The 12578-nt window shown below is 41.8% G+C and overlaps 1 protein-coding gene across 2 annotated transcripts in view; it reads left to right on the forward strand.

The window, feature by feature from the left end:
• Nucleotides 1-234: 234 nt before the first annotated feature.
• Nucleotides 235-12578, forward strand: part of EPSTI1 (epithelial stromal interaction 1) — a 52228-nt gene continuing 39884 nt past the window's right edge. For both annotated transcript variants that reach the window (XM_058799935.1, XM_058799936.1), the window contains exons 1-2: nt 235-466; nt 11274-11332. In XM_058799935.1, the coding sequence (XP_058655918.1) occupies nt 273-466; nt 11274-11332 (253 nt within the window). In that variant the 5' untranslated portion in view covers nt 235-272. The remainder of the gene's footprint in view (nt 467-11273; nt 11333-12578) is intronic.

The following is a 12578-nucleotide window of genomic DNA, read 5'->3' on the forward strand; positions in this document are numbered from 1 at the left end:
TGTCACCTGGTTTATTAGTGCAGATCAGCTTTGCTGTCACCCTGTGACCTCTGTCTGCCTGGGTGCTGTGATTGAGATGATGAAACTTGAGCTTCAGCTAGTGGATGCCTCAGAAACCAGAACATGTATTGGCACGCCTGACAGCCCAAAGTTCAGGAAGGGGAGGAGTTTAGCAGGAATTGAAACTGATTTCTGGCCCCTCCAAAATTTGAGTGTTCCCCTAGCTATAGCAGCAATACTGGTTTCTGCCAAGGCAAGGTACTTGTAAAACCATGTCTGGGGCTGGAGGATGGAGGGAAGGCAGCAGGTACAGGACAGCTACTGCCTTCAATATGCCATCTTCCTCTCAGGGTAACCCTCATGGCAACAAGGAAACAGAGAAGGGTGAAAACACCCAGAAGCTGACAGCATCTGAAGAGAAACAAGGAGGCAAAGCATCAGAACACCAACAACAGCGAAAGCAGTAGTAAGTAACAAGGAGCCTGACTGAGATTACTAATGCAGATTACTACCTGCACTGGGTGCCTGTTCTCCAGCTTACTCGAGGTGTACACTGTTAAAGGTGAAAATATTTTACAGAAAGCCTGAATGTTGCTGAGCATACAAGCAGCATGCTGCCATCTCCTTGGAGCTTCCTACATGGGACCTAAGTTGTTCTGGAAGGCTTCTTGACAGCATAGCTTATACCCTGTGCCATAGCAGTGGCCAGTTCTGTACCTTGAATACTGGCATACATGGTGTCTGGCATCTTTTTTCAAAGTGAAATTTCAAATCTGGTTCTAGCTCCCTGTTTTCTGTGCCTCCTAATATTTCATCCTGGAAAGTCTAAAAATACTTACTTTGGCTTAAGAGATGGATATAGGCTGCATTCCAGCACTGATCTGAATGCAGTCAAGGACACAGAACAGCTTCCAGGAACTTCATGCTCACAAAACTAAAACCAAAGCTTCAGCATTTGGTGCTTTATTGGAATCTCTGATTAGTCCCTCTCTTGCTTTCCACTGACAATCCTGAGATAACTTACATAAGCTCTGTCTTGCAGATATAATGCAGAATAGAAACTGAAAGCTCTGTGTTTGTGTTTTATGCACGTATGTTTAATGTAAATATACTTAGATGACCATAGCCAAGTGTTTATTCCTTTTCACCATATGTGCTTTTTCTGAGTTCTTATAACAGTGCATGTAATGCTAAGATTATTATTATGTGCTGATTTTGCTTAGTTTGCTTCTTTTTCTTCCGTCTTTCAAAGGGCAGCTGGCAAAACTGCAAACATTTCAGTTTCCTTTCCCTTCTTTCTGGATGAAGAAAGTGGAGCCACCTCTGGAGGAGGTGGCAGGCAGCTGATGGTGAGCAGAGATCAGCAGCTTTCCACTGAAACCTGTGAATGATTCTCTATTGGGTAGCAATGATACAGGGTCTACTAAAAGCTGAGTCCCTTTAAAATCCATCAGCACTTTAATGATTGACTTTCAGGAGAGCAAACAACAATTCTTTAGTTGCTGTCTGTTTATTTTCTGCCACTTCCAAATATGAAAAATTCTCTGTCTTGCCTGCTCTCACAGTGCCACATATCCACAGTAGAGCAAGGACAGCCCCAGTTTGTTTATGTAGCTGTAATGTGTGCATTTTGTTGCTGTTTGGGTTGTTTCTCAGGGGGAGGAGGGGGCAGCAGGGCCAGTGGGAGCTTTCCCATTGGCATGACCATGTTTACCCAGTTTGTCTGGCATACAAACCCCTGGTAAAGGTTAGGTGAATAATTAATCAATTGGTTTGCCAGAGCTCCCTGCAGAATTTAAGGCCAGAGCACATATAATCACACAAATCCCTGTTCCCTCTTTCATCTTACATGATTCTTGCAGACATAAAGCTGTTGTGCATCCACTGCAAAGACTGAGCACTATTTTCTGCTGTGTGAAAATATTCTCTGTGTCTTCATAAAGTACTAACAAAGAATTAATTCCTAAATCTCAGATGTACAAATTAAACTCTGCATTAGTATTCAGTTAATGAGAAGAGGGATGAAGGAAAGGCAGTTTGGAATAGAAACCATGTAATATGAGTGGGAAAATAATAGTCTAATAAAAAAATGAAAGGAATTAGAGGGGGGCTTGCATCCTTCCCTTTAGAAGGGGATGCTACCTGGCAGTTTGAATGGGATGAAGCCACTTAAACTGCAATTTCCTTAACTAATACAGATTAAAGGAGAAGATAGCATTTGAAATACTGAAACAGAACAGTAGGGATCTTTATTCTTAAAGAAAAAAAGTTTCATTAATTATTACTTTCTTCATTTTTCTCAAGCTACATTTGAAGAATGATTTCAGATTAAAATATCATTTTACTGCTGATAAAGCTGACTCAGCTTTTTAGCCAGTGACATCTCTTAATATGACCTTTAAAACTAAAATATTGGAACACCCTCAGGTGCGGTTTTCAGGTTCTGGGGTAACAAGAGCAGCTGGAGAGCTGCAGTTACAGGGTGACAGTAGGAGAAAAAAGCTCAGACTAACATTACTAAAGGATTTCTGGAATATGCATAGCAGAGGGAACATGAGGGGCCCAAACAGGATACCTCTGTGCCAAGTAGTGTCTCTATTCCAGCTTCTGCTTGCTATTTTTTGAAAACAGACAGGGGTATAGTTTTGCTGCCAGCAAAGCAGTAGTTGGAGTCTCTTTTGAAGGCTCTGTGTGAATTGTTTCAATCCAAACTCTCTGTCTCAGACTGTGAGAAAAATTTGGAGTGGGAAAACATCTCAGGAACATCTCCGAGTCATATTAGGTGACCTTTTGTTTAGATTGGACACAGGAAATATGTGTGGGATGTAGCATGTTGCAGTCCTGTTCAGCACTGAATATTCAAACCAGACTATTAAAAATACAAGGTGGGCAGCTGGTATTAGAGTTTAGATAGTTTTGGTTTGGAAAAGCCCTTATATGATATGGCAAGGGCGAGAAGTGACAATAAAATGGTCCTAATTAAGAAAAGTACTTGTTCAAATGCAAAATTGAAGTCACACTTTGTACATCCCCACCCAGTTATACATAGAATGTGGTTTCAGGCCATGGAGAAAAAAGTCACCAGGATGACAAGACCTTGCAACTGCTTATAATAATAAGCTTGCATTTAAGTGGCTTCACTTTGTCTGCTAAGTGCCATGAAATTAACTTGTAGAAAGCAAATTCCCAAATTGCCCCTGTTCATACCTATTCAGAAACAAAAGTCTGTACAGAAGAAAGGTGGAGGAAAATGGGGAAATTAGAGGGTGAGCTATAGCTAGTGCCTGAAAAAGAAACTGCTGCCCCCATTCAGCAGTCTGCCTTTAGCACCTTTAAAGCTGCCAAGAATAATATTGGTTCTGGTAAAATCCATTAAAAACTGAAATTCAAAATAATAAAGCCTGAAGATATACTGCTGCACAGCTGGTAAGAGTCCCTCATCATTTTTTTTTGAAAGGAGAGCGGACTTGCTAGAATGCTTGACTCAAGAAATTGTATTCTTTGACACTGGAGCCAAATCTATGAGAGGTTTCTTTCCTTTCTTTTCCGATCTTAATCCTGAATTTAAAAAAACCAAACCAACAAAAACAAAACCAAAATACCTACGGTGTTATAAGACCCCTCATCCTATTGCTGACAGGCTATACTTAGTAGTTCTTCCATGAACTAAAGTTTCCTTGAAATAAAACAATAGTTAGTCTATGTTCTGGTTTGAAAGCAAAACCAGTGAGACACTCCAAGTCAGAAATACAACTTTTTATGAAAAGGAAAAAGAAAACAAACAAACAAACAAAATACATGCAATAATACAAAAATAAAAAACACTGACATAGTCAGAATACAACCTGACACCCTGTTGGTCAGGGTGTTGGCAGCAGTCCAATTGGATTGGTGGCTGCAGTCCTCCTGGAGTAGCAAATGCAGTTCTGTTGGAGCAGTGATCCTGTAGAAAGGGTGTAGCCTTCCCCCAAAGATCCAGTAGAAAAGGCTTGTCCTGTCCCAACCCCAGATTATATCCAGGTGGGAATACTTAGCTCTTCCCCCTGGGCGAGGCATCTCACAATGAGCTGATGTCATTCTGTGAGTCATGTGGTGGGTCCATTAAAGAGAAATGGCTGCTGGAGGGAGTGATCTCCGAGTCATACAGCAAGGCATCGATGGGCCCATTAACAGGAGACGAGGAAAAACAATACTCCTCTTGTTTTCAGCAGGTCTAGAGGATGGGAATAGAATACATCTTTATATTGTAACCTAGGAAAGTCTACAAAACTGTTGGTGGATTTTTAGCAAAATACTTGTTTTGCCCACTGCCCAGCTACTGGTGGGAATGCAAGACAGGTAATTTGAATTATGGAAAATCTGTTCAGAGTTTAGCTCTCCACTTGCTGCACAGGAGAAGCCTCGCAACTCTCTGTCTTTCAGGCTGATGTACTAATGTTTACAGCCCAGTGGAGCGCTTCAGAGATGCCCAGCTTTGCCATGGTCAGTAGCCAGCCTTTTCTCCAGGCACAGGATTGGTGGCAGGGTCTCTGTAAGACAGTAACTGTACTGTCAGTCTGGATGGAGGGGTTGCTGTGCCATATAATGTTTGGGGCAGGGAAGGAAGTCTTTCCTTATTCTGTATTAGAAGGCTTTTTTGGAAGAGCTTGCTTTGTACAAGCTCTGACGTGTTCTCTTGATGCATAACTTGATGAAGACCTGTGGCAAAGTGATGAATAAGGAATCTATGGGAGGATGTTGCATTTGGTCAGGGGCAATGAAAGGACAAATTCTCTGTTGCAGAGACAGTGGACGGGGAAATACATTGTTGAAAAGAGAAAAAGTGGGGAAGCAGAGATGAACATGGCACTATCTCAAATCTCAGCGTTCATGTGCTACAGCATGTGACCTGCTGAGCTCTGCAGGCACGCTGGCAAGCCTGACGTGCAGCACATGCATGGCCCTGCAGGGGAGAGCTCGGCTCAGCACTCAGTGCTGCCAAGCACAGTGCCTGGCCTCCCCACGTATGATGCTCTGTGTTCCTCAGGGCCAGGGATTACCAGGTGCTCCAGCTGGCTCTGGCATGCTCCCTACATGCCTACATCCCTCTCCCTACATCCTTGACACTGTGCCACACTGAGGGAACTGAGCTGCTCTAGCACGTGGGGATGGCACGAGCATGGCCATGTCTGACTTTTCTAGACTTTGCTGGGTCTGCTGCTGATCTACAGCCCTGCCACAGTGAGCTCTGCCCCTTTGGTGTTATCTGACTAATGGCATGTTAGTGTTTCCAGAGGAGAGAAAGCTGTGCTGTGAGCCAAGTTTGGGCTGAGAGCTACCCCTTGGCTCCCTGATTTGATCCCTCAGGGTGGCAATTTCCTTGGATCTTCAGAAGTTTGTTGAGATTGTCCAAAACAGAGTACGGCTGAAGCACCTGCTCTTCTTTCTGATGTGCTAAGACCAAAACAAGCTGCTGAGTCTGAGCCTCATCTGAACTGTTGGAAATTCAGTTCCAAGTTTCAGTTTTAGTCTTTTGACTAAATTTTAACTTCAGGAATTTCTCTGCAAGCATGTGGGTAAAAGCAGAACTTCAAGTCTGTTTCTTTCCTGCAGATTTCTGACTTACTTTCTCCTGGACTGCTCTCTGCTGCCCTCTCCCTTCTCACTCTTCCCCCTTGCAAGTTCACTTCTTCAGGATCTAACTCTTTGCTTTCTTCCTCACAATGCCAAAAATGTTGTCTGTTCTTAATGAAAGGGACCAAATAGAGAAGTGAGTTACCCTCATTTAATAATCTTCCAGACATCTTTTGAACTGTGTTAATTAAGTGCATTCCTGGCCTGTGGCAAACACAGGACAAAATCTATGGAGGTAGATTTTTGGTGATGAACATTTTCTGCTAATGTAATGAATTTTCTGCCTGTTGTGTTAAAAGCACATGTACAGTGAGGATAAATCAGACAGTGTGTAATGCTAAGCCCCAGTAAATCACTTTTGTCTCTGAGCTGCAAACTGGTAAGATGATGCCACTGATAAAGTTGGAAAGCCAGAGCCCCAGGCCTGCATGTAAGGTTTGTACACTCTCCCAGAGATCTGCTTATGGCACTGCTGGGACACAGAGCATATTGCTCAGCTGAGGTCTAGAATTGTGGCTGTCAATTATCATTAGCATCTGGCTGTGTGAGCATTGCAAAATAGGGATACCTACAGGACAGTTATCTGCTTGCTGAGATTTGGCATCTTGTAGCCCTTTAATTTGGCAGCTTCTGTGCTGCTCAGCAGCATGTGGCTGCTCCATCAGGCATGGGAGCTTTGGTGAAAACAATACTTTGTGGTGGTGTGGACTTGACAGCTCTTAAAACAATTCCTGATAAATGAATGCAAAGTTCAGCTTAGTGTATCTTTGAAGGAAACTCAAGAGCTGGCTTTGGCAGTCTGATCTCTTTTAAATTCAGTTTTAACATACTATCTAATGCAGTATCTCACTCCTCTGACTGAATCTGCCCATGCCTCCTTCCCTTTAGTCATTTTTGTTGCTCTCCAACTTCATTCTCCTTAGTTTCTGTCTGTTATGCAGAGTACTCTGCCCAGCAGAGCAAGATATTTGGCTTTCAGCTCTGTGACATTCATGTACCACTGCACCCACAGTATAAAACACAGGGGAATTGGGTACAGTTTATAACACCCATTCCTTTTCTAACTCTTTAAACTATTTCACACTTCATTTGAATATCTCTCCTGTGGCAGATGGCTGGAGTGGACCTGAGGAAAAACTGAAGAGCACAGCTCTGCAAAACCTATTACCAGTGAGCAGCAGTCCCCATGGGTTTTTTCAATTTTAGAAATAAACTATTTTATACAAACCTGAAAGAAAGTAGAACAAAAATTGTTATCATCAATGCCTTTAAAGCACTGAAGAGGTGTCCTTGAGCTAGTTAGAAGAGTAGACTTACACATATGATTCAAAATTTAGGTTTTCAGACATGGTGTTACTGATCACTCAAAGTGTAAACTATCATTAGAGATTATCTATGACATTATTGCATGTTTCTCCTTATTGAAATGTTTTATATCTCTCTCTGTATGTGCTGGTTTTGGCTGGAGTAGAGCTTATTTTCTTCATAATAGCTGCTGTGAGGCTATGGTTTGGATTTGTGGCCAAAAGTGTGTTGGTAACACAGAGATGTTTTGTTATTGCTGAGCAGGGCTGACACTGAGTTGGGGCCTTTTCTGCCTCACCCCACCAGAGAGAGGGCTGGGGTGCACAGGGAGTTGTGAGAGCTGTGGGACAGCTGACCCCAGCTGGCAGAGGTGTATCCCATAACAAATGGCATCAGGCTCAGCATACATAACTGGGAGAAGGAAAAGGAGAAGGAGAGATGTACAAAGTGATGGAGTTTGCCTTCCCAAATCACTGTTACATGTGGTGGAGCCCTGCTTTCCTGGGGATGGCTGAACACCTGCCTGCCCATGGGGAGTGATGAATCCATTCCTGCTTTGCTTGTGTGTGCACCTTTTGCTTTACCCGTTAAACTGTCTTTATCTCAACCCATGAGTTTTCTCACTTTAACCCTTTTAATTCTCCCTCCTATCCCATGGGTGAGCCGAGATCCCATCACAGAGTGAGCGAGCAGCCGTGTGGTGCCTAGTTGCTGACTGGGGTTAAACCACAATTATATATAGGCATTTAGAATCCCACAACTGTGGTATATTATGTGTATCTGCTTGAAAAATCATAGGAGGTTCCTTTTTTTTATTTCAATATAGATGCATTCTCTTATTGGGTTACAACTTTCTTACTCTCATTAATATCTGTTCAGTCTGTGTAATGAGTCAATACATTCCCATTTTCTGCAGAGAAAATAAAACAAAAAACACTCATCAAGATTAATATGATCCATAAAGGCAGAAGATGATTTGTCTTTTTTGAAGAGCTAAAACTGGGGTAAGATGTTCTTTCTCCCACTTCCAGTGACTTCTGTATTTGTATTTATAAAACAACTCTACCTCAAAGATAGGCTTAAGTCTTATAACAATTAGAATCATTATTAGGGAAACTGTAAATTTAAATTCTTTATAATCTTTTCTGTCGGTGAATTTTGAAGCACTTCATAAAGTGTGCTTTGGTATAAAGCACAAAATTCTGCAGACCACTGATAGCTTCAAATCTTCACATTTCCTTAATTGCTCCCCAGGTAAGTAGGATAATTTGCTCCAGACTTATGGCTACTGTGGCAACCCAGAAACTGACTGGAATATTAAATTGACAGGCTGTAGCAGGTTTTATAGGCTTAACTGGATCAGAGGTTTTGCCTGAACAAAGAAATGACATAAAATATCCTGCAAACTGGATAGAAACACAAGGTGGAAGCTGGTGGTGGGTTTTTGCATTAACTTCCTTTCCTTCAAAAAGAGAATCTCAAGAAAAGAAGGTATATTAGGTGCAGATTTTAGAATTGGTAGGGCAGGTAGAATTTCTCAGGCAACAGCTCATTTGGCTTCCTCTCTTGTAGGGGTAAAAGGCAAGGAACCAGTTTGGACCCTGACTTTCACCCCTCACACAAGAAATTTACCATGTACTTACTCCTCCTTCTCCCTGATCAGAGAATCATGGAATGATTCTTTAAGAAACCTTAAAAGTCATCTAGTTCCAACACCCGTGCCATGGGCAGGAATCCTTCCACTAGACCGGGCTGTTGTTAAACACCTTAAGTACAGGGAATCCATAACATCTCTGGGCAGCTTGTGCCAGTGCCTCACCACCCTGCCAGTAAAGAATTTCTTCCTAGTATCTGACCTAAACCTGCCCTCCTTCAGCTTAAGGCCATTCCTGATCCCAGTACCCAAACCCACACTCTGGCATTTTTTTCCAGAGACCAAGGTGAATACTAGAAGTTAGATAAACTCAATAATGCTCCCCCCTGCCTTTTTTTCCCCCTTATTATTTCTAATAATAAGTAAAACAAAGCATTAGATAAAAGACAAAGAAAAGTTGGTGTCCTGTTCTCCCCTTCTCTCCCTCACTGAAGACTTGGCATCCTCACTTTCTTTGCCTTTATTTCAATAAAATGGAAATGAATTTTGCTTTCAAATAAACACTGTTTTAAACACAACAACTCTTAATCTGCTCTCTGGAAAACAGATGGTAAATGTACTGTTGCCTCTACCTCTTTGGTAAGCTGATTGATCTTTGCTGAATTTCATATGCAGTCCTTCTAAGGTGCTGAAGATGAGGCCATGGTCAGGTACCAGAATAGTGGCCCCCACCTGGCTTCCTGGGGTGTGAGCCTTCCAGCCAAAAAGCAGAAGCAGATGAAGGAAATGATTCATGGCAAAAGGGCTAGATTTGATACCATGATTTCTCATACATGTCCAGACAAGCCAAGGTCTTTTTAAAAAAAATTGATTATAACTTAAATCAACCAGACAAATGCTGTTTGAAGTCATCAAAGTATATGGTATAAAAACTCTTCTGCCCTCTAGTGCTGTGAAGCAGCGTGATATCTAGATGCACTGATCAATTTTTGGGGGAGGAAGATATGTAGCATTGCAACATACAATTTCAGCAACTTTTATCACTGCCAAAGGGAGAGGAGGGGAGTTTAAAAGGTACTTAATAATTTTTGTGTATGAACTTGAGAGAAATATGATCTTAATATCTGAAACAAAAACAAAAGCTATAAAAACGTCTTGAAACAGATACATTGTGTAACAGCTTGTTAAAGGCACTTTGGGATAAATTGGAAGTGCTACCACTCAATCAAATAGAGAAAAACCTGAAACAACATCATTGATTGGGAGTGTTATGCTATGAGATGTGTTGTCAAAGCTTCTTTTAAGTAATGTTTGCAGTTGTGTGGTGAGTGCCACTGGGGTGTTGCTGCCCTCTTCACTCTAGCCTTGGAGGGTCTGGGGTTCGGTGGAGATGTGCAGAACAGTCTCACTGTCTCAGGGGCACCAGAGTATGCTGGCAGAAAGGGAAAAGATCATATTAAATGGAACCATTAAAGCTCACGGCTCTATCTTTACTAGTTTAATCTCATAAATTAATCCACATCCTCCTAGAATAAGTCTTCAAAGAGAAAGAGGTAATTGGATATAAATACTCTCTTACCAAATCCTGAATTACAGTGATACGGCAGCAGGCAGCTTTGGGCACTTTGATCTCTTTGCTTGATTTTCATTCCCCTTTTAAGCCTTAGTCTTGGGCCTTACTGTTTCATTACTTTTCCATTGCCAACTTCTCTCTCTGCTTACTAGTTTGTCCTCTAGCCACTCCCTGTGGCCCTTCCTGAAGAGGCTCAGCCTTCACCCCTAATTATTCTTTGCTAGCTGTTCTTCTCCTTGTGCTTTTCCTGCAGTGAAGCCAGATGAAATATCTGTGCCCACACATGCATATAAAACCCTGCCAAGACTCTGATGTGTGGGGCCAACTTTCTTGGTGCATTTCTGGTAAACCTGCACCCCCATAGCACAACTTCTGATAAGTGGGAGCTATGTAAACTCCTACTCACACAATACACCATGGAGATAAAGCCTTTTGTCTTCTCCAAGTGGAACTGACAAGTTCTCATCACTCTTTTGATCACCTCGAGTCTCTTAATACACTCTGAACCCTGGCTTGCCTCTTTGCTGTCACATTAGATTGATAGCTCCTTGAGACAGCAACTGCATTTTGAATTAAGTCTGGCAAAACAGGCCCCTTGTCCTGATTCAGTGAGTCGCACCTTAGGTGTGACAGCAAGATGGATATGCCCAAGGAATTCCTGGTGCCTGAAAATGAGAGGCTGGCAAGGAAACTGAGGCTCAGGGTGAGAGTAAGTCACCTGGGTCCATCACAGTGTGACTTTGCACACTCCTTGGACAACTTTTGGGCAGACTGCTTAAGTCCACAAGGCACTTGGTGCCCACAAGGTAAGGGGTGGGACTGCCAGCACCAGTGTTCTTCCCAGCAGACAGTGGTCTTCCACATGGAACATTGTGATTCAAGGATGTGATTTGATTTGAAATGCATGAGATCTGAGGTCAGCAGTCTAGAGTAAGACTTGAATAAGAACAGCAAAGGCTATGCTAAAAATTCCTGAAAATATTATCCTTGGTATCTGCTGCAAATTACAAATATAGCAAGTACTCGTACTTACCAAAAATTCCTGAAGAGCTGAATCAGAATAAATACTGGTTTTTCTGTGAAGTTGTTTGCTACAACAGCAGAAAACTGACTTTGGTGATGAAGGAACACTTTCTAGTTCTGATTTTGTGTGAACAGGAAAAATAAGAGTGTATTCTTTCATTTTAGTGTTGGTCCATATGTCTTGGTAACTCCAAATGAAACCAGAAGAAAACAGTTGCAACAAAGTAAGTTGAGTTGTCTAATATTATAATACACTATTTTGACTTGAATAACTTTGGTATTTTAGCATTTTATTGCTCTTGCAATTTTTATCCTCATTTTTACAATGCTTTTATATGTACAGATATGACAGTAATGCCAATGCCATGAGCATTCTCCATGATGATGTAGCTTTTCTTAAGAGTGACTCATCATCTGGCTTCACTTCACGCAGAATAAATCTTGTCGGAAGGGTTTTGGTAGTTTCAGTGCAGGAGTTGTTCAAGATGGCTTCTGCAAAACTATGCTGGAATTAGCTCTATCCAAGTTTTACAGGATTTAATTCATATTTGGGAACTTTGAACAGTCTCAGGGTTAGGAGGAGGAAGAACAAAAATATAAATAAGAAATATTTTTGGAAATACTCCCATGTGGAAACAAAAGCGACTGCAGACACTATTGGTTCTTGAACATGCATTTGAGTTAAGCGGTTCTACTGAAACTGATAAAAGTAATTTTAGGTGGAAAGTATTTGTGGATATATGTTCAGTTTTGCTTAGCTTTGAGTCTTGCTGGTGAAAGTAACTAAGCAGGAGCAGCCAGAATCTCTACCAGAAAGATCAGGCCTATGTTGAAGTCTTTTATTGGCAAAGTTACAGCCAGAGTCAGATGTGAAATAAATTCTGTATACAGTGGTGACTGACTGGGCACAGCAGTTCTACACACCTGGGCATTGATTTATGCAAGACATGAAAGCTGAAGGAGTGTGAGTCAGCACTTCTCATGTCTTGAGTCCTCGAGGAAACAGTACAATCAAATCCTTTCTTCTCAAACGTGAATTTGGCTGAAATGCTTCACCAGCAGGCTGGTGTGGGTTGGGTTTCCTTTGGATGCAAGAAAGAAAATGGATTTATCATGAACCAAACTATATCTTTGTGAAGGAAGAATAGCAGCATATCATCTTAGACCTAACTATCATGTTAACAGCAAAGGTGCTGCTGCTCTAATAAAGATCTGTTTGCACTTTGTGGTGCCAGTGTGGAAGGTCTGAAGCATGTCAAGTATTTCTGTCTTGGACGCTGGCAGAAATAGGACCTCACTGGATGCAGTCTCTACTTAAATGCTTGTTTTAAAGGTGAAATAAAAAGCTGTTCTCTGTCTTTTGGGTCTCTTTAGAGGTTTACCCAAATACTGGCTTTATGCTCTTAGAGGAGGGCTGGTGTTAGCCTCCAATAGCCATAGCCAGCCATTAGGATGCACAGTTAGTTTGAG

This window comes from Ammospiza caudacuta, chromosome 2 (genome assembly GCF_027887145.1).
Source record: "Ammospiza caudacuta isolate bAmmCau1 chromosome 2, bAmmCau1.pri, whole genome shotgun sequence".
Taxonomy (NCBI): Eukaryota; Metazoa; Chordata; class Aves; order Passeriformes; family Passerellidae; genus Ammospiza; species Ammospiza caudacuta.